At 39.3% G+C, this 22,735-nt stretch overlaps 1 protein-coding gene across 1 annotated transcript; it reads left to right on the forward strand.

Annotated features, from left to right (window-relative positions):
* Positions 1-1,060: 1,060 nt before the first annotated feature.
* Positions 1,061-22,019, forward strand: LOC129044578 (zinc finger protein 658-like). Its single transcript, XM_054502585.2, is given in 7 exon segments — positions 1,061-2,949; positions 3,834-3,892; positions 8,582-8,708; positions 8,990-9,085; positions 18,185-19,424; positions 19,426-20,159; positions 20,162-22,019. Coding segments are annotated over 6 exon segments (3,171 nt in total). The 5' UTR covers positions 1,061-2,949; positions 3,834-3,877; the 3' UTR covers positions 21,121-22,019.
* The last annotated feature ends 716 nt before the right edge of the window (positions 22,020-22,735 follow it).

Consider the following 22,735-nt stretch of genomic DNA (forward strand, 5'->3'; position numbering starts at 1 on the left):
CGCCACTGCACTCCAGCCTGGGCGGCAGAGCAAAACCCATCTCAAAAAAATAAAATAAAATAAAATAAAAATAAGAAAAGTCTATTAATTAAAAAAAAAGTTATAGTACCTATCGATTCCTAATTCTTTAAACAGTCAGATGGGTATACACGTTTCAAAAAAGGTTTCCTCATGAAAATGCAAGGTTGGTGTAATAATCATTTTCATATTTTGGGTTGCATGTGTTTTCACGCGTTACGTATGTATTTTGAACAGCTAGCTTCCTCCTCCAACCCCCATAAACCCTGCTGATCACAGATGTTACTCGTTTATGTATTCTAGTATTTGTTCGATTTCACAACCTTATTCATAAAGCTATTTTTATGTACTTTTACTTCCCTTGGCAACTTTGAGTTTAACGGCATACTTCTGAAGGGATAGTAAAGCCTCTCCACTCCCTCTGCACTGCACTGCCCCACACGTCTTTTACTGAGTATGAAAAAAAAGAATCAGACCCTCAGAATGGTAGAAAATAGTAAAATGAACATCATATGCACGTATTATACAGATTTAACAATTCTTCACTTATTACTATATCTGCTTTCATTGTTTTGAGAAATTATTTTTAAAGTATTTCAATTAAACTACAAGCATACAATTGTAAATGTTTCTGTACATATCTTTTAAATATAAGAACAATGTCCTACATCTTCTAGCTATTATTCTCAAAGTAACGGTAACTTTCTTTAATATTTCTAATGTCCTGTCGATAGTCATGTTTCCCCAATTGTTAATGTCTGTTTGAAGTGCTTTTTTCTCCAACCAGGACCGCATCAAGAACCACGCTTCGCAGTTTGTGGTCATGCTGACAACCTCCGGGAATTTGGGAAATCCCTGGGCTCCGAAGGTCCCTCCCAGCCGGTCAAAGCAGCAGAAAAAATTATAGTACTTCCTTCGGACGCACGGGCTTACGGGAATTGTAGTTTTCAATGTTAACGCGCCTACCGCGCAGCACTTTGGGAATGGGGCTTCGGCGCTCGCTCTGCGCATGTGTAAACCCAGCCCTACCTCCTGCAGTCCGCCCTCCCGGGCCTGAAAGGGACACGGCGGTGTCCGAGTCTTTAGGTCTGCGCGGGAGCGGAGGCTGCGCACCTGGGGTGAGAGCGTCGGTGACAGGGCTCCGCGCGGTCCAGGAACCTGGGGACGGGCGGGCTTGTGTGCGGAGGACAGCAGCAGGCAGTCTCAGGAGTCCCCAGGATGGCCCTCCCCTCTTCTCCCCGGCCCAGTCCGCGGGCCCAGGCCGAGTCCTGTCCGCAGGTGTAGGGGCTGCTGGGCCCTGCGGGGTTGCGGGCCGGGAAGAGGAATGTGCGTGGATAAGGTTGACGGCGAACAGGAGGAGGTTACTAGTAACTCGTGTTCCTATTCTGAGAATTAAATAAGTTGTCACCTGTAAAGCATTTTGTCAAGTGTCTGTAATAGTCACTGTGTGAAATGTAAGCTGCTCTCACAATTATGAGACACTTATTCTCATCGTTTGGTATTCCACCTGACCCTCACGACAACCTCTTTGGTATAAACGTGCCATTTTTAAAAAAATGGACGAAAGTTCATGGGGATGGGTACCCCAGGGCACACACTAGTAGGTGAGAGAGGTGAGATGCAAATGCTGAGAGATGTGACTCCCTCTCCTGCTCGTTCTAATATGCTGTCTGCCTGAAACCCAGACTTGCCAGTACCTGCCTAAAGCCTTCAGAGCACTTATGCAGAGTGGCCTGTTACCAGATCTGTGTAGATGATTGTGAAATGTGGACAGAATCTCACCAAGTGGTAGATACATTCTGCGATTTGTCCGGTCTCTACAAAACCTCTGATTCAGGCTTAGGCTCCTGAATCCTCTTGTGTTGTTCCCGCTGTCTCCTCAAAGGCACAGATTGATATTCTGGTGCTGTGCTGTCCAATAGAAAGATAAGGCAAAACACAAATATAAATCAGAATTTTTGGCCAGGTGCGGTGGCTCATGCCTGTAATCCCAGCAGTTTGGGAGGCCTAGGCCAGTGGATCACTTGAGGCCAGGAGTTCGAGACCAGCCTGGCCATCATGGCAAAAGCCCATCTCTACAAAAATAAAAAAATTAGCCAGGCGTGGTGGTGCACTCCTGTAATCCCAGCTACTTAGGAGGCTGAGGCACGAGAATTGCTTGAACCCGAGGCGGAGGCTGCAGTGAGCCGAGATTGCACTACTGCACTCCAGCCTGAGTGACAGAGTGAGACTCTGTCTCAAAAAAGAAAAAAAAAAGAGTTTAATATTTTTCAGTAGCTACAGTAAAAAAGAAGAGGCAGGCAAAGTCAGTTTTACTGCTTTATTTTACTTAACTCATTGCATCCTAAATATTCGACTTGTGGCACTGGCCAAACTTCAGGTGTTCAATGGTTCTATGTGGCTGATGGCTGCAGTGCTGGATAGCACATTTCTAGTGAATCTCAAGAGTCAGGTTTAGGGTATTAGGTGAAGGTTTCAATTGAGTTTGTTTCTCAGGCCTAAGTCCCAGCCCCTCTGGAACAAAGCAGCTCCTATGAGGCAGTCAAGAGGGAGTCCTGGGGACTACTGCCATAGAAGAACAGCCCATATGATGGAGACCTCTTCTAGAGCATCAGAGCAGAGGCAGAAGATTCTAGAAAGAAGCAGGTCCTGATTGCTTCCCCAGAGGCGGTTGTTGATTCCCTATATATGCGTCAGATTTCGTGATGTCGCCACATCCAGAAGCCATCACAGACCATGTGACTTTGCTGTGGACTAACTTGCAGAAGGCAATTCCCTGGGGTGGAGAGGGATGAGTGACTATCAAGCTGAGTGGAAAAAGACACTTTACTGGAGGGCTGGTTAGGTCATGATATCCAGGGAAGACGTAATCAGCTGTCCAGATCCCAAACAGCAGCCTATTTTCCTTTCTTCCTTCACTTCTTCCACATTGTGAGTCCCTCTCACACCGTGTTCATCACCACATGTGGCATTTAGAGTGATAATAATGCTCCCTCTTTCCTGGTAGTAGAGGAAGAATTTCCTATATTGGAAGCCCAAAAATATGGGGCCTGAAATTCCTTGCATGAAACATCCCATCTTTATTTTTTCCATGGAAGCGCTAATTCTGGGTGTAAAGACAGTAAGAACTTGGTTAATAAGTCAGCCCGAGTAGTTCTTTTTTAAAAAAATTATTTTTAAATTTATTTATTTTTGATTTTTTTCTATTTTTAGTAGAGACAGGATTTCGCCATGTTGACCAGGCTGGTCTTGAACTCTTGGCCTCCAGCAGTTCATCCCCCTCGGCCTCCCAAATTGCTGGGATTACAGGCGTGATCCACTATGCCCGGCTGAGTAGTTCTTTGACATTAGCTTTAATGAAGGTAAACAGCTTCATCTCTGTGTACCTGAACTTGCTTAATCCTTTGTTTTCTTTTTACTTTTTTCTTAGTCAAAAGGGAACATAATTGTTAATAAATCAACATAATTATAAAATCAACAAAAAACAGTATTTACTCAGTGAAAATGTAAGTTTAAGCACACATAATCGTATCAGAGATGCACATATTCAGGTGTGGCTATCTTTGAGTGGTCCTTCCTGTCCCTTTTCAAGAGTCAAAGGGATATTCTGCATTGGGAATCCTTTTCTCCAGCTGAGTGCAATGACATTTTTTTTTAGGCACATGAATAGGATTACATGCTCCTTGATTACAGTAGGGTTATGTCGCAGTAAAACCATTATCAAGTCGAACCATCTCATGTCAGGGACCACCTCTGTAAGAACTGTGAGGCAGACCAGGTCTCTCATGACCCCATTGCTCTTTCCTCCTCCTCAGCTGAACCTCCACAGTTCTCTACACTCTTCCAGGAGCAGCAGAAAATGAACATGTATCAGGTGAGTTCGGTTTTTAAAAACCAGTTTATTTTACAATAGGTTTTGTAAGGGTTTATGTGTCTGTACATTAACATGGAAAAGTAGAAATAGAAATGGATCAGACACATTCATAGAAGATGTAGAAATGCAGATGAATAGCAGAGCAAAGTGGCATGTGGATAGATGCAGATCCTCTGATATTACAAATTTACCAAATTAAGTTTCAGATTTATTTCTGAGGTTATTGACAGTCATGGTGGAGTGTCAGACAGACAATACTCAAAGGTTTACATTGATGAGAAAGATAAAGCAAACTGATTTATCATGGAATATAAACATAAAGATAACAAAATGTATCTGTTGTTCTTCAAGTAGGTGACTTAGTTAATAAATTGCCAAATAACAGAATATTACTTCTTCAATAGAAGTAGAAATTGTAATGCTAAATTTGAACACATTCAGTACTATTTTTCAAGTACTCCAATGCAAGGGTTGAATTTAACATTTTTCTGATGAATCAACTGAGTGTCTTTAAAATCACTCTCCATAAATATTTTGAGTACCCATGATATTCAGGTTGCTCAGCAGATGGTCCAAAATTCTGTTCTCTTTCAGATATTTCCACACTTAGCATTTAACATCAACTCTCCATGGGATGCCTTGATTTTTTCTTGCCACTTGCCTGGGACCTCCAGTGTCCCTACCCAGAGTATAATCAAATCCAGTGGATGTGGTCTTTTCCTTAACTTGCTTGGCTTTTCCGCAGCACTTGCCTCAATGTCTCACTCTGTCCTGGAACATTTCCGTTAGTGATACTTGCACCTCACCGGTCCTTCACCGGCTGATGCCTTCATGGAGCCACCTTCCTCGTCCTTTCACTCGGCTCAGCCTCAGTTTCTGTCCTTGGCTCTTTAGTCTTCTCTGTTGTCTCCAAATGATTTTGTCTTCTCTTGTTTTTTTCTTTTTTTAAAACCACTTTTTTGAGTTTCATTTCATGTATCTTACCATGTACCCATTTAAAGTGTAGAATTCAGTGATTTTTTTTTTTAGTATATTCTCAGATAATGTGCTAATATCACCACAGTCAATTTTAGAACATTTTTATTGCCTTAGAAAGAAGCTGTGTACATTGTAACTACCACTTGATTCCCTCTGAGCCCCAAACAACCACTAACCTACTCCTCTGTCTCCATAGTTTTGCTGAACCACTCCCTTTATTATTTCTTATAGGCAGTCTTGCCTGTGATGAATTCTCTCAGGTTTTGTTTACCTGGGAAAATTACAGTTTCTCTATTTTTCCTGGATATAGAGGTTATTGGTTGACAGTCTTTGTTTCAGCACTTTGAATATGTCACCCCATTGCCCTCTGTCCTCCATAGTTTCTCATTAGAAATCAGCCTGTAATATGATAACTTGTTTCTCTGTTGCAGCTTTCCGATTGTCTGTCTTTTTAACGTCTGATTCTCATGTCCAGGTATGGATTTCTCTTTTCTTTTTTCTTATCTTTTTTTTTTTTTTTTTAGACAGTCTCTCACTCTGTCATCCAGGCTGGAGTGCAGTGGCATGATCTCGGCTCACTGTAACCTCCACCTTCTGGGTTCAAGCAATCCTTGTGCCTCAGCCTCCTAAGTAGCTGGGATTACAGACATTCACCACCATGTCTGGCTAATTTTAGTATTTTTAGTAGAGATGAGGTTTTACTATGTTGGCCAGGCTGGTCTCGAACTCTTGGCCTCAAGTGATCTGCCTGCCTCCTAAAGTGCTGGGATTACAGGCGTGAGCCACTGCGCCCAGCCAGTGTGGATTTCTTTCTCCAAGTTTATCCTACTTAAAGTTTGTGAAGCATTTTGGGCATGTAGATTTATCATTAATATCAGATTTGTGGGGTTTTTTGGCCATTACTACTTCTGATATTGTTTTAGACCCTTTCTGTCTCTATTCTGTTAGTCTATTTGGCATATGTTGATAAGCTTGATGCTGTCCAACAGTTCATTTCTTGTTATTTTTCCTTCTGTTTCTCACTGCATAATCTCAGTGGGCATGTTGTCCAGTTGCTTCATTCTTCTACCCGTTCAGACCTGCTGTTGAACAGGTGTTTTTGGTAAAATGTTTGTTTTAGTTTTGTACTTTTCAACTTCAGAGTTTCTATTTGGTCCCTTTTTATAGTTTCTGTCCATTTATATCCTTTATCTGGTGAGATATTATTCTAATACTTTCCTTTGGTCCTTATATATCATTTCCTCTAAGTCTTTGACCATATGTAATATAGTTGATTTAAAGTCATCGTCTGTTTAAGTCCAATGCCTGCTTCCTTGTGAGCAGTTTCTGTTGATTGTAGTTTTTTCCTGCATATGGGTCTTACTTGGTTGTTTCTTTTCTTGTTTTGCATTTTTTTGTTGAAAACTATACATTTTAAATAAAATAAGGTGGCAACTCTAGAAAACTTTCTCAATTTGCAGGAGTTGTTGTTGAAATTTGTCTAGTGACTTTTTAATTGATTCAGTAGAGCCTGTGTTTATTGTCATGTGTGGCCGCAGAAGTCTGCAGAAATTTTCTTAAATGCCTGAAACCTTAAGTAAGGCTCTCAGTCTTTGCCAAAGAGCCTCATGAGTGCTGGGGCATTCCTTCAACAGACATCCAGGCAATTTATAACCCCATGTTAACCTTCACTTCCTTCACTTCCAGTTCACCCCAAACCCTAGGGTCACCCAGGGTGACAGTTTAGGGCCTTCTCACATCTTTCCAGAGCATAATCACAGCCCTGGGCATATGCTCAGCTCTATGCATGTAGGTGACCTAGAGTCTCTAGAATCTATAGGAGCCTTTCAAAAGCTTTATGAACATCCCATTCTCCAGTTTTTCCTTTCTAAAAAGCTTTTCAATTAGGCTGTTATTTATGTCAGGTGTTATCCACCGCCTCAGGTAGCTGCTAAGTTAAACAATTGCCTTTGAATGTTTTTGGCAAATGCCTTCAAAAATAAGGCTTTTCACACTGGGGAACTCTGACTTAATTCAGAGAATCAGCCTTGCAAGTCAGCTCTTCCAGGGAACCACAGATTAGGTCAGATAATGAGGGTTTTCTGGGAATGAGGCTTTGGTCAACCTTTGACCCAGTCTGCCTCATCCAGTGGATACCAGGCCGCTGGATTCTCCTGTTGTTTCAGATGTTTCTCAAACCTAATGCTGAGTGGCAGTGAGAGGGAAGGAAATAGGGCAGGTTGAAATGACACAAGATCATTGTTCTTACTGTGATGCAGCTGTTTTTCTCATGTCAATGTTCCGCAGATTGCTGTAAGCCTTTGGTAGCTTCTAGAGTTCTGAAAAAGTCGATTGTGCAGTTTTTGCCAGCTTCTCATTGCTTTTATGGAAGAAGGAATTTTCTTGGATCTTCAGTATCTTCACTGTCATCACTTGCTAATTTGAATTTGAAGTCTTCTTGTTGTGGAAACTTTCTCTTTTCTCAATTTCTAAGACTCTGCCCCCTCCTGATTCTATTATTATTTTTCGGAAAACATCTCTGGCTTTGTGGCCTGTACTTTTTCTGCTTTGTGGTTCCTCAGGTGTTGTTTTTGGTTCTTTTCTTTCTTCAATCCCTGTGTGCTCAAGGAGCTGTCTGTCTGTCTCTGCTAACTTTACTCACCACCTAAATTGCTAGTGACTCCTAAATGCTTATCTTCATCCCCATCTTACCTTCTGTGCTCTAAAATCATGTGTATCCTGGTTGAAGGAACAGTTCTAGCTACGTATCAACATGAACAGAACTCTCACTGAATCTTCTAACACATGCTTTCTTCTTTCCCAAATACCAATTTTGGCACCACCAAGCAGCTGCTTATTTTGAAATATACATTACATTATTTTTCACTCTAGTCATCATCCTGTGCAATAGCTCAAAAACTATTCCTCTTATGTAACTGAAACTCTGTGCCCTTGACCAATGCGTCCCCATTCCTCACCCCTCACCCCCAGCCTCTGGTAACCACCATTCTACTCTCTACATCTATGAGTTTGAACTTTTTAGATTCCACATGTAAGTGAATATAATTTGAAATATTTGTCTTTCTGTCAATTAAAAACAAAATTTTTTTAAAAGGAGCTTCTCATACAGCTAGATTGAGTAGCTGTACAAGAAAGTATTGTATTAAATGGGTGTTGCTTCTCTTGTGTGATTATATCCCTATTCTTACATCCATTGCTGTGACCTCAGTGTAGGAAGTGTTCTTTTATGCGAGTCTCTTTGGTTACAACTATTGTAGCTGTTCTCTGCTCTTCACCTGCTCTACCCTTATATATTTCTATACATTTATTTAAACATAAGTTTGGTCAGGGTATCTCCAGACTTCACATATATCCCTTCTTTAGCCCCCAGAATTTACAGTGATTATGTCCAGGGAGGGTGTGAATGTCCCAGAGACTACCCCGGATAATTTGCGGAGATGTGGAAGAAGGAAGGAGGTGGTTGGAAGGAAGTTGTTTTACATTGAATTTTTTTGTCTTACAAAAACCTAGAATTCATAAATACATAGAGAAATTATGGCAAGTTAAAAAATGTTTTAATTGAGTTACATATGTTAAGACAATTTTGGGTCTAAAATAGGTCTTTATAACCATTCATTTGAGTAGTAGCTCTCAAAGATATTTTCTGTGTCACCCAATTCTGAACCGTTGAACAAACCATTGTTATATTTGTTGTGATAAATGTTGTTACAGGCATCAGTGTCATTCCAGGACGTGACCGTGGAATTCACCCAGGAGGAGTGGCAGCACCTGGGCCCTGTCGAGAGGACCCTGTACAGAGATGTGATGCTGGAGAACTACAGCCACCTCATCTCAGTGGGTGAGCACAGCTTACCATGGGGCTCTCTCGAGAATATATGTCCCTTTTTAAAAAGTGTCAAAACACATGGACCCTTTATAGAGATTAAAGGGCTTTGGATTAAAAGGTCTGAAGTAGTTGAAACCTTTACAGAAACAAAAGCAACATGTCATTACTTTCCCATTAAAAATTTCAAATGAACACCCTCAGTTAATGCTTTGCTGCCATATCTTTTTTTACTTTTGGAAACCCAAAATCCTGTGAATCTGGTCCATGTATACCCTCAATTATTTTGTTTACAGGATATTGCATTACTAAACCCAAGGTGATCTCCAAGTTGGAGAAAGGAGAAGAGCCATGGTCCTTAGAAGATGAATTCCTGAACCAGAGGTACCCAGGTGAGTGGGCATTAACAGAAGGAGTCCCCTGGGGGTACTTAGACTTTAGAGGGAGAGCACCTTTGAAAGCTTTTTTGAAACAGCTTTATTGAGATATGATTCACATGCCTGCAATTCACTCCTTTAAAGTGTACAGGTCAGTGACTTCAAGCAACCACAGATAAAACTATTCAGGGAAGAAATATTGCACTTTCATTCAACATGTATAGACATTTTTTTCCTGTCACTATTCCCTGAGCAATATAGTATAACAACTATATACATGGCATTTAGATTGTTATTAGGTAGCATAATTAATATGGTGATGATTTAAAGTATACAAGAGGATGTGCATAGGTTATATGCAAATACTATGCCATTTTGTATCAAGGACTTGGGCATTTGTGGATTTTGGTATTTAAGAGAATCCTGGAACCAATTCCCCATGGATACCAGGGAATGACTGTATATGCAGACATCACCACAGTTAATTTTCATCACCTCAAACATACCTGTACCCTTTAGTTATCACTCTCCCATCCCCCCTGCCCTCTGCAGCCCTAGGTAACCACAGTCTACTTCTGTGTCTATAGATATGCCTATTTTAGACATTTTATATAAATTGAATCATATATAATATGTGGTCTTTTGTGATTGGTTTATTTTGCCTAGCATAATGTTTACAACTGATATAAAATACACGTTTCATTCTTTTTATGGCCAAATAATGTCCCGTTGTATGGATATACCACCTGTTTGTCCATTTATCAGTCAGTAGATATTTGGGGTTCCACCTACAAATAATGCTAATATAAACATTTATTTACAGGTTTCTGCATGGACAATTGTTTTTATTTCTCTTGTGTATATTCCTAGGAGTGAAACTGCTGGGTCATATGGTATCTGTGTCTTTATCTGTTTGAGGAACCACCAGACTGTTTTTCTAAATGCAGCATTTTTCCATTCCTAACAACAGCATATGGGGGTTCTGATTTCTCCACATCCTCACCAATACTTGTTATTATTTGACTTTTTGATTCTAGCCACCCCAGTGGATGTGAAGTGATATCTCACTGTGGTTTTGATGCACATTTCTGTATTAGTCAGCTAGGGCTATCATAATAAAATACCGTAGGCTGGGTAGCTTAAACAACAGAAATTCTCATGATTCTGGAGGCTGGGAGTCCAAGATGAAAGTACTAATAAGTTGGTTTCTGGTGAAGCGTCTCTTCCTGGCTTGAAGACAGCCACTTTCTTCCTGTGTGTTCATGTGGCCTTTCCTCTGTGCACATGCAGTGGGAGAGAGAGAATACTCTGGTGTTTCTTCCTCTTCTTATAAAGGTATCAGTACTACTGGATTAGGGTCCTTCCCTGTGACCTCATTTTTACCCTTTTTGCCTCCTTGAAGGCCTTGCCTGCAAATACAGTTACACTGGGGGTTAGGGCTTCAAGATAAGAATTTGGGAAGGACACAAATAAGTCTATAACAATTTCCCTGGTCACTAATGATATCAGGCATCTTTTTATATGCCTATTAGCCTTCGTACGAATAAATGATTCCAGAAATCTTAAAAAGTTAGAGTTTTCAATGTCATTTTTAGAATAAAAAAGTAAAATCATCTTATTAGAAGTGAAGCACAATTAAGGTTTTTGTTTGAAGCCGTACCAACACATAGCATCACATAAAGATTGACATAATTTAGATCAAGTATGTTGCTGAGTCACTAAATGTAAATTATTGGATCATATTGATTGTGTAAAAAGGATATCCCTAAATAAGCAACATAGAAAGATCATTATAAAAGATCAGTAAAGTTGGGCCAGGCGTGGTGGCTCATGCCTGTAATCCCAGCACTTTGGGAGGCCAAGGCGGACGGATCACGAGGTCAGGAGATCGAGACCATCCTGGCTAACACGGTGAAACCCCATCTCTACTAAAAATACAAAAAATTAGCTGGGCGCCTGTAGTCCCACCTACTTGGGAGGCTGAGGCAGGAGAATGGCATGAACCCGGGAGGCAGAGCTTGCAGTGAGCCAAGATAGCGCCACTGCACTCCGGCCTGGGCGAAAGAGTGAGACTCCGTCTCAAAAAATAAAAAAAAAAAAATCAGTAAAGTTGTTGAGTCAATAAAGATAAAATAATGTAGGTTTCATGTTCTATATCATTCAGATTTGAATTCAGGCAAGAAATTCATTAAAGTAGGAAAAGCTCTCATTCAAGAGCACAGGGAAATGAAAACCTTTAAGGATTTGAATGACTGCACCAAATAATATAATATCAATGTTTCTAAAACATAAAATAATGGAGTTCTAAGAACTTAAAACTCATTAGAATTAGGACATCATAATATGTCTCATCTGATTAAACAGTAGGTACAATGGACATTAAATAAATATGCCTAGAGAGGGTATAAATTACATTTGTATTAAAGTGAACCATACATTTGTGTATATGTATGCTAATGCAAAAAACAAAACTTTCATGTTTTAATGGAATAATGATAAAATAGAGTATACTATTAGTCTAAAGAGAAAACCTCAATAAATCTAACAAATTAGAATAAACACAAACAGTATTCTCTGAACCTAGTTTGGTAAATCTAGAAATTAATAATAAAATGAAAAAAATCCACATGAAAAAATTTTAAAGTATCTCTTTTAAACAATATACAAAAAAGTGTAATGCAATTTTGGATTTGATTTCTGTAATGAAATAATTGTAACTGCCAGTTAGAAACCATCAGGTGTAGCTAAAGTAGTGGACAGAAGGAAGTTCATAGTCTCAATAAATTAAGCAAGAACAGCATCAAAAATACAATAGTGAAAACAGAAGAATTTAAAAGTAAAATTAGAAATTAATAAAATGGAAAACAGAAATGGAATGTTTCTTACAAGAAAAAGAAAATGAATTAAACTTCAGCTAACCCTGTCAAAGATAAAAGAGAGGAAACACCTATATAATAAATTCAAGTCGGGATACATTTGTAAAGAGGTAATGTTATAGCAAACACAATCCCATTCATAAAAACGAGTGATACAGGAGGATTTGCTGCTCTACCAGATATTGAGGCTTTATGTAAAGTGCTGTGTAGCTAAGTAGCATGGATCTGGGGGGTGGGATGATTTAGTAAATTAGTGAAACAGAGTAGAAAGTTCAAGAAAAAAACATGAGGCCAGGCTTGGTGGCTCATGCCTGTAATCCCAGCACTTTGGGAGGCCAAGGTGGGTGGATCGCAAGGTCAGGAGATGGAGACCCGTCTCTACTGAAAATACAAAAAAATCAGCCAGGCGTGATGACAGGCACCTGTAGTCCCAGCTACTTGGGAGGCTGAGGCAGGAGAATGGCGTGAACCCAGGAGGCAGAGCTTGCACTGAGCCGAGATTGCACCACTGCACTCCAGCCTGGGCGACACAGCAAGACCCCATCTCAAAAAAAAAAAAAAAAAAAAAAAAAGAGAGAAAAGAAAACATATACTTGATAGACATCTTAGATAGATGACACTGGAGAACAATGAGGAAAGGATCTTAAGGTATCCATATAGATCAAAGCAAAACAAAAAGTCAAATTCAGTTGGCTTAAGACCTAATTATCAAAGCAAAAGTGGAAATATTCTAGAAGGTCATATAGAATAGGTTAATGACTCTTCTTAGGGAAGGATTTAATAAAATGCAGAATGCATTACCCAGGGGAAGGATGGAGTAAATGTATTCCTTTCTACTCTACCCACGAAGTGCAGCTAAATATCTGTATATAGAGGCATGCCTCAGAGATATTGCAGTTTCTGTTCCAGACCACTACAATGAAGCAAATTTCACAATAAAGCAAGTTACACACAATGTTTGTTTTCCTAGGGCTTATAAAAGTTTTATGTTTACACTATACTTTAGTCTTTTAGATGTGCAATAACATGTCTAAAAAACAGTATGCATGCCTTAATTAAAATATTTGTTTGCTAAAAACTGCTGAGTCAGACACAAAGTGAACACTTGCTGTTGGAAAAATGGCACCAACAGACTTGCCCAACTCAGGGTTGCCACAAACCTTCAGTTTGTAAAAAATGCAATATCTAGCCAGGCACAGTGGCTCACACTTGTAATCTCAGAACCTTGGGAGGCTGAGGCAGGCAGATCACTTGAGGCCAGGAGTTTGAGACGAGCCTAGCCAACATGGCAAAACCCTGTCTCTACTAAAAATACAAAAAAATTAGCCAATCATGGTGGCTCGTGCCTGTAATCCCAGCTGCTTGGGACGCTGAGGCATGAGAATTGCTTGAACCTGGGAGGTGGAGGTTATGGTGAGCCAAGATCACACTACTGAAGGGTGGAAAGAAGAATGAAGATGCACTAGGGGTCTTGGCATCTGACAAAATACAAGGTGGTTAGTGTTATCAGAGTCCTTGTGGGGCTCCTGATCTTTCACCCATGCCCAGGGTTAATGTAGAAGCCTCAGCTAGGCACAGTGGCTCACACCTGTAATCCTAGCATTTTGGGAGGCCGAGGCGGGCAGATCACCCAAGGTCAGGAGTTCGAGACCAGCCTGACCAACGTTGCAAAACCCCATCTCTACTAAAAGTACAAAAATTAGCCAGGTGTGGTGGTGGGTGCCTGTAATCCCAGCTACTCAGGAGGCTGAGGAAGGAGAATCGCTTGAACCCAGGAGGCAGAGGTTGCAGTGAGCTGAGATTGTGCCACTCCATTCCAGCCTGGGCGACAAGAGAGAGACTGTCTCAAAAAGAAGGAAAAAAAAAAAAGTAGAAGCCTCCTCTTCCACCCCCAGGGCATCAGATCAATGGGGAACTGGACTTCCATCCCTACGTAGCAGGCAGTGATGCTGCACCTCACTCCCGCTAGTATAACTTCAGAGGAGGCTCACTAAAACTGAATATTAATTTTGATAAAGTCCAACTTACTAATTTTCTTTTACAGAACCTGCTTTTGTTGTTCTATCTAGAAACTTTGAAACTCAAAGTAACAGATTTAGGAATCCTATTTTCTTCTAGAAATTTTACAGCTTCAGTTTTTACACTTAGTTGATAATCCATTTTGTGTTAAATTCTATAGAAAGTATGAATTATGTGTCAAGTTTAATGTTTTTGGAACAGGGAGTCCAGTTATTCCAGCATCACTTTTTGAAAAGACTGTTACTTCTCCAATGAATAGCATTTCCACCTTTCTTAGAAAACAGATGGCTGTACATTTGTGGGTCTATTTTTGTAGTTTCTATTCCTTTTCATTCATCTACATGTCTTTGCTTATGCCAATACCACATTAACTTGATTACTCTAGCTTATTAAGTTTTGAAGTCAAGTACTTCTCCAGTTTTCATCTTCTGTATAAATTTTTAAGTGAGGTTCATAATCTTTACAAAGGAAACATGTTGGCATTTAAACTGGAGTGGCATTGAATCTGTAGAGCTTAGGAGAACTGATATCTTAACAACGTACAGTCTTCCAGTCCATACACAAAATATCCCTACTGATTTATTTACTATTTCTTTTATTTCTTTCATCAATGTCTTTTAGTTTTTAGAGCACAGATAATGAGGCTTTTTTAATTTTTGTTTTTAATTTTGTTTTGGTGCTGTGATAAATATTGTTTCTGTGATTTAAAATTCCAATTCATCATTGTATGTTTGTAGGCATACGTTTGTATATTGGCATTAGATTCTGCCCTTGCTAAAAACACTTATTAGTTCAAGGAACTTTTTTGATTTTAAATTATTTTCTGTGTAAATTTACTCTGTATCTTTGTGTTTTTATTCTTACCTTTTTGCACTGGCCGGTCCTTCCAGTGCAATCTTGTGTAAAGCTACTGGTAGTGGGCATCTTTGTCTTTTTCCTGATCTTAGAGGGAAAACATTCAGTCTCTCTTGAGTATAATGTTAGTTATAGGCTTTTTATAGATTACTTTTATTAAATTAATAAATGGATTTTGAATTTTGTTAAAATTTTTGGTATTGGTGTATTGTGTGATTTTAGTTCTTCAGACTACTGGTAGGAGATTACATTGACCTGAAATGCAGCATAAAAACTATGGTTTTTATAGTATTGCAGTATAGTAACTGTTTGGCATTTTAGAGGTAAATTTCACTGATATATTATCTATGTTTATGTATTTTGGTGTACTTTTTGGGACATTTTTGCATTTATGTTATGGGAGATATTGGTCTGAAAGTTTCTTTTCTTGAATAGTATTTGCCTAATCTTGCTATGAGGATGAGGCAGGCCTTATAAAATGATTTGGGAAATATTCCATCTTTTATTTTCTAGAAGACATTGTGTAGGATTGATATTATTTCTTCCTTGGATGTTTGGTAAAATTTACTAGTTAAAACCATTTGGTCCAGAAGTTGTTCTTTGGAACTGCACACACACACACACACACACTCACACACACACACACACACACACACACACATATATATATAGAGGAAGATTTCATTACATTCTTAAGCCTTATTTACATATGCAAACATAGTTAAAATTTGAGTAAATTAGACATTCAGTTAACATATCCTCCATCATAATGAAGTAAGTTAATATGTTGTCGTAAATATCCTTTTCACTGACAGCTCATTTAGAAAAAAATGTCTTTTAGATTATTCTACCATTATGTTTTAACATTTGACATAGAATATATTCTCTGTGGTTACAATACACATTCACCTGCCCCTTCTTTCCACTTAGATTGTCCAAATAAAGTTAGTTTGCTTTTATAGTTAAAAAAAAAAGAGAGATTAGAATGCTGTTACAAAACGGTGTCAGAGCTAGCTACTTCACTTTTCACCATGTAAGGATATAACAAGAACTGAGTGGTCTGTAAACCAGAAGACATCTTCACAAGAACACAGTCATGTTGGCACCCTAATCTCAGACTTCCAGTCTCCTTCACTGGGAAAAATAAATGTGTATTCTTTAAGCCATTTAGTCCATGGTAATTTGTTGCAGTAGCCTGAACTAAGACAGAGTTATTGTTAATGTTGTTTTATTATCTTGTGAATGTCTGTTAGTAGTTAGTCCTCTCTTGAATTTTTGGTATTGATAATTTGTGTCTTCTCTTTTTTTCTCTCTGATGGTTTTTATCATTAAAAAAACTTTTAAAAAAATTAAGCTTTTGGTTTGACTTTTTTGTCATCCTTCTACTTTCTTTCAACTTAATGTCCTGTCTTTATTTAGTTTCCTAAGGGGGAAACAAGCATCTGACTGGAGATCTTTCTTTTCAAATATAATTTTTTTAAAGACAGAGTCTCACTGTATCACCCAGGCTGGAGTGCCGTGGCGCAATCTCAGCTCACTGCAACCTTCACCTCCCAAGTTCAAGCAATTCTCCTGCCCCAGCCTCCTGAGTAGCTGGGATTACAGGTGTGCACCACCATGCTTGGCTAACTTTTCTATTTTTAGTAGAGAAGGGGTTTCACCACGTTGGTCAGGCTGGTCTCAAACTCCTGACCTTGTGATCCACACGCCTCAGCCTCTCAAAGTGCTGGGATTACAGGCGTGAGCCACCCCATCTGACCAAAAAAATTTCAACCCCAAATTTATCTCTGTATACTGCCTTAGCTGCATCCACAAATTTCTGTATTCTAAGTTGTTTTGTTTACATTCACTTCAAAATATCTCATTTGAGAATTCTTCTTTCACCCATGGGTTAATTAGGAATGTATAACTTACAGTTCTTTTGTATTTCTCCAGATAAATTTGTGTTTACTGATTTCTGGTATAATTTCTCTGTGGCCTAAGATCATCCTCTGTATAATTTATTTCTTCTATATTTGTGAAGGTTTGTCTTACAGTCTAGAATATAGTCTGTTTTGATGATTGTTCCATGTGCATTTGAGAAGAATGTGAATTCAGCTGTTGAATGCATTGTGTCTTCAGGTTTGAAGCCATGGTTATCACAAGTGCTACTTTATCTTATCTCTTCTGCTTGAGTATTGGGCCAACTGTGTGTTCCTGCCTCTGCTCTTACTTCTGTGCTTCTTTTTTTCTTCTTTCCTTCCCATAGCTGCTATGAGTTCTGTCAGTGCCCTAAAACAACTTATTATATTCTTGCCCTTGCAGATTAAGACATTTGTTCCATAAATTAGATAATAATTTGGTTCCAGGCAGAATTTTGGTAGTGGCTGCTGTGACCATCTCCCAGCATATGCCAAGAATGGAACTTTCTCAGGATTCTTCATGGCTCATGGAAGAAAACATATAAGAGCATGCAGATCCTGTGTATCTATGGCAGGGAACATTAGCTCCCTGCTCAGCCTCCATGGAACCACAGGAGTGTATCATTTTGGTTTGGCCTGAGCATGAGAAAACATCAAAAGTGTTTCCTGTTCTGTTAGACCACCATTTTCTCAGACCTCTGGCTGGAAGAAGCAGGCTTTTCTTTGTGCTCTTTTTGTCTGTGCCTGTCAGTGCAGGATTGTAGGTTTCTTCAGCACCCAGTCTAGGATATAGAATAGCCTTGGAATTCCATACTGTGTCGTTTCTTAAGTCCTGAAGTCCACTTTCTTTCCATTTTGTAGTCTTTGTATATTTGTTAATCTTTTTTTGTTGTTTTGTTTTTTTCTCTAGGGATTTTTAATTGTAAGAGGGAAGGTGGGAGGAAAGGGGTTACTACTCCACCTTGACTGGCCCCGGAAATAATTCCTGTTTTATAAACAGCATGGATGAGGAGAGAATCTGTCTGTGTGCATGAATTATTTAATATTTGGAAACATGACCAGAAACAATAGAATAAAATACATAACAAAACATGGGCCGGGCACAGCGGCTCATGCCTGTAATCCCAGCACTGTGGGAGGTCAAGGCGGGAGGATCGCTTGAGCTCAGGAGTTTAAGATCAGCCTGGGCAATGTAGCAAGACCCTGTCTCCACTAAATATAAAAAAAGTTAACAGGACATGGTGGCATATCCCTATAGTCCCACCTAGTAGGGAGGCTGAAGTGGGAGGATCACTTGAGCCTAGGAGTTCAAGGCTGCAGTGAGCTATGATCACACCACTGCACTGCAGCCTGGGTGACAGAGCAATACCCTATCTCAAAAACCAAAATCAAAATATGAGTATAAGTTCTTCTCCATGAGAAATGTAAGATTTATAGTATATTTTCAATTTTTCTCATTTTAGGATATTTTAAAGTTGATCACATCAAAGGGATCCAGGAAAAACAAGAAAAACCTCTGTGGCAAGAAATATTCATCAATGATGCTGACAAAACATTGAGTAAAGAAGGACAGAAAGTTTTAGAAAAACCATTTAATCTGGAAATAGCTCCAGAGTTCTCAGAAAAAATATCCTGTAAATGTGACTCACGTAGAATGAATTTGCCAATTGCTTCTGAATTAATTATAAGTGAGAGAAAATATTCAAGAAAGAAGACTGAATACATGAATGTGTGTGAGAAATTGCAGCTTGATATTAAGCATGAGAAAGCTCATGCTGGAGAGAAATCTTATGAACATGGTGAAAATGCGAAAGCTTTCAGTTATAAGAAAGATCAGCATTGGAAATTTCAAACTTTGGAGGAATCTTTTGAATGTGATGGATCTGGACAAGGTTTACATGATAAGACAATTTGTATTACACCTCAAAGTTTTCTAACAGGAGAAAAGTCCTGTAAGGATGATGAATTTAGAAAAAACTTTGATAAAACCACTTTATTTAACCACATGAGAACTGCCACAAGGGGGAAATGCTCTGATCTTAATGAATATGGGACATCCTGTGACAAAACCACTGCTGTTGAATACAATAAAGTTCACATGGCTATGACAAACTATGAGTGTAATGAAAGGGGGATTAATTTCAGTAGGAAGTCACCCCTCACTCAATCTCAGAGAACTATTATGGGATGGAGTGCTTTTGAAAGCAATAATTGTGAAGAAAATTTTAGCCAGAGCTCAGCCCACATAGTACATCAGAAAACACAAGCTGGAGATAAATTTGGTGAACATAATGAATGTACAAATGCCCTCTACCAGAAATTAGACTTTACAGCACATCAGAGGATTCATACACAAGATAAATTCTACCTTTTGGATGAACATGGGAAATGCAGAAAATCCTTTTACCAGAAAGCACACCTCGTTCAGCATCAGAGGCCCCACTCAGGAGAGAAAACTTACCAATATGAGGAATGTGCAAAATCCTTTTCTTCAAGTTCACTTCCTATTCAGCATCCTGGAACTTATGTGGGATTCAAACTTTATGAATGTAATGAATGTGGGAAAGCTTTCTGTCAGAATTCAAACCTCAGTAAACATCTGAGAATTCACACAAAAGAGAAACCTTGTGATAACAATGGCTGTGGGAGATCTTACAAGTCACCCCTCATAGGACAGCAGAAAACAGATGCAGAGATGGAACTCTGGTGGCAGTGAATATGGGAAGACATCACATCTCAAAGGACATCAGAGAATTCTCATGGGGGAGAAACCCTATGAATGTATTGAATGTGGGAAAACTTTCTCCAAGACATCACATCTCAGAGCACATCAGAGAATTCACACAGGTGAAAAACCCTATGAATGTGTTGAATGTGAGAAAACTTTCTCTTACAAGACACACCTCAGTGTACATCAGAGAGTTCACACAGGGGAGAAACCCTATGAGTGTAATGACTGTGGGAAATCTTTTACCTATAACTCAGCCCTGAGAGCACATCAAAGAATTCACACAGGTGAGAAGCCCTACGAATGCAGTGACTGTGAGAAAACTTTTGCCCATAATTCAGCCCTCAGAGCACATCATAGAATTCACACGGGGGAGAAACCTTATGAATGTAATGAATGTGGAAGGTCTTTTGCCCATATTTCTGTTCTCAAGGCACATCAAAGAATTCACACAGGGGAGAAACCCTATGAATGTAGTGAATGTGGGAGATCTTTCACCTACAATTCAGCCCTGAGAGCACATCAGAGAATTCACACAGGTAGAAAACCCTATGAATGTAGTGACTGTGAGAAAACTTTTGCCCATAATTCAGCCCTCAAAATACATCAGAGAATTCACATGGGGGGGAAACCCTATGAATGTAATGAATGTGAGAAAACGTTTGCCCATAATTCAGCCCTTAGAGCACATCAGAACATCCACATGGGAGAAACTATGAATGTAGTGAATGTGGAAAAACTTTTTTCCAGAAGACACGCCTCAGTACACATCAGAGAATTCACACAGGGGAGAAACCCTATGAATGTAGCAAGTGTGGGAAAACTTTCTCCCAGAAATCATACCTCAGTGGACATGAGAGAATTCACACAGGGGAAAAACCGTATGAATGTAACATATGTGGGAAAACTTTTGTCTATAAGGCAGCCCTCATAGTGCATCAAAGAATTCACACAGGGGAGAAACCCTATGAATGTAATGAGTGTGGGAAAACTTTCTCCCAAAGAACACACCTCTGTGCACATCAGAGAATTCATACTGGGGAAAAACCCTATGAGTGTAATGAAAGTGGGAAGACGTTTGCTGATAATTCAGCCCTCAGGGTACATCACAGGATTCACACAGGGGAGAAACCCTATGAATGTAATGAATGTGGGAAGACTTTCTCCAAGACATCACATCTCAGAGCACATCTTAGAACTCGCTCAGGGGAGAAACCCTATGAATGTAGTGAATGTGGGAAAACCTTCTCTGAGAAGTCGTATGTTAGTGCACATCAGAGAGTTCATACGGGGGAGAAACCCTACGAATGTAATGTATGTGGGAAGCCATTTGCCCATAATTCAACCCTCAGAGTACATCAAAGAATTCACACAGGGGAGAAATCCTATGAATGTAATGATTGTGGGAAAATGTTCTCCCAGAAATCACACCTTAGTGCACACCAGAGAATTCACACAGGGGAGAAACCCTATGAGTGTAATGAATGCGGGAAAGCTTTTGCCCAGAATTCAACTCTCAGAGTACACCAGAGAATTCACACAGGGGAGAAACCCTATGAATGTGATGAATGTGGGAAAACTTTTGTCCGTAAGGCAGCTCTTAGGGTACATCACACCAGAATGCATACCAGAGAGAAAATCCTAGCATGTAATGGATTTGGGAAGTCCTGAGGGAATGCATACCTTACCATGTCACACGTAGTGCAGAAACTCATGTGACATAAGCTGGGAACTTGTTTCCCTTATCCATTTCCCTTTTCATTAGGCTCATAGCTTGTCAAAGAATCCCAATATGCCATTTATTCAGGTGGGGCTGACCATGGGATGTGGTGCTAATGATATATATTACATTTACTCTTGGCCCTTAAAAAAAAACCACCTCACAGTCTTCCTGGTTCATAAGATGGATTTGGAGGTTATTTCTGCAGCAAACTTGGGTCCTGTGTGTTAAAAACCATAGAGCACAAGGTCAAGGAAGCTAGAGTCTGAAAAACAAACAGAATTCACTTCCAGGTCTTCACCAGGGTTTTGTTTTTGTTGTTTTAAAGCAAGAGTTAAGTTTATAGTCTGTTAAGCTCTTACAAATTTGGCTTATTAGTTAAATGGACATAGTTTAGCTTAACCTTTCCATTAGAGTGAGATGAAACCCTATGAGTATAATCAGTTTTAAAAAAACTAATCAGTTTATTGTGCATCAGAGATGTCACATGAAGAAGAAAACTTGTCAACATCCAGGATGATCAGGAGCCTTCATTAAAACAAATTTTAGGGAAAACCACAAAAGCCTTCTTAAAGTGAATTGCATTAAACATCAATTATAATAAAATTTCATATTTTGAATAAATGACATTTTTCTAGGTATTTTTTTCTGAGGAAATATGTCAGTTTTAGAATTGGAGATAAAATATTCACCTAGAACTGATGTACCAAGCTTCTGTTTTGTAATATCAAAAATTTTATAGAACATATATAAGAAAATATTTACCTGTAGAAAAACTCACTGTAGAATGTGAAGTTAAAAATGGAATAATTTGAATTCTATGGAGAATATGAATAAATGTGAATAGTCTGAGCTCTGTGGAAGATCTTTTAGTCTGTATATAAACGTTATAACTCACTGGTGAGTTCTAGTGGGCGCCAACAGCCAAATCTGCACTGGGCATGTTCACTTCCTTTTCTGAGTGACTGTGTCCTCTGTTGGCTTCCCTCAATGCTGTTAGATTTTGGCCTGCCTGCTATGTCTGGATATTAATTAGTTTTGTCCTAAAACTAGTCTTGCCTATTCTTCTAGGACCTTGGAGATAGCTGAGATTTCCCCAGTCACCTTGTGTGTTTGTGTGTTTGGAGGGGGGTTGCTGGGGAGGACAGGGTGATTCTTACATACTTTTTGTTTGCCTTTATTTTTATTTTACCCCACTCCACTTACTCATTTTGCACAGGATGATAATAAAGCAAGTGGTCTCCTCTCCTCCGTTGTATGCATATAGCCTCAGCATCCTGTTTGGAATATTTTCCTCCAACATCATGATGCCTCCTCACACTGCGTCGCAAACCAGTGGTATTTCTACCAAACGAAGACAGCAGGTTTTGGAATTGGAATGAAAAGGGCTACTTTGTCCCAGAAGTACAGTCCTGGTATGAGAAAGCAGACTCACTTTTGGTAAAACAATATAGTGTGGCATAATCTTAGCCAAGAAAGCATTTAGTTTATGTGCCATCATTTTAGCCTACGGTTTGATGAGCACAGAAAAGAAAGTAGACAAAATCATTTTTAAAACCTAGACCA

This window comes from Pongo pygmaeus, chromosome 13 (genome assembly GCF_028885625.2).
Source record: "Pongo pygmaeus isolate AG05252 chromosome 13, NHGRI_mPonPyg2-v2.0_pri, whole genome shotgun sequence".
Classification (NCBI taxonomy): Eukaryota; Metazoa; Chordata; class Mammalia; order Primates; family Hominidae; genus Pongo; species Pongo pygmaeus.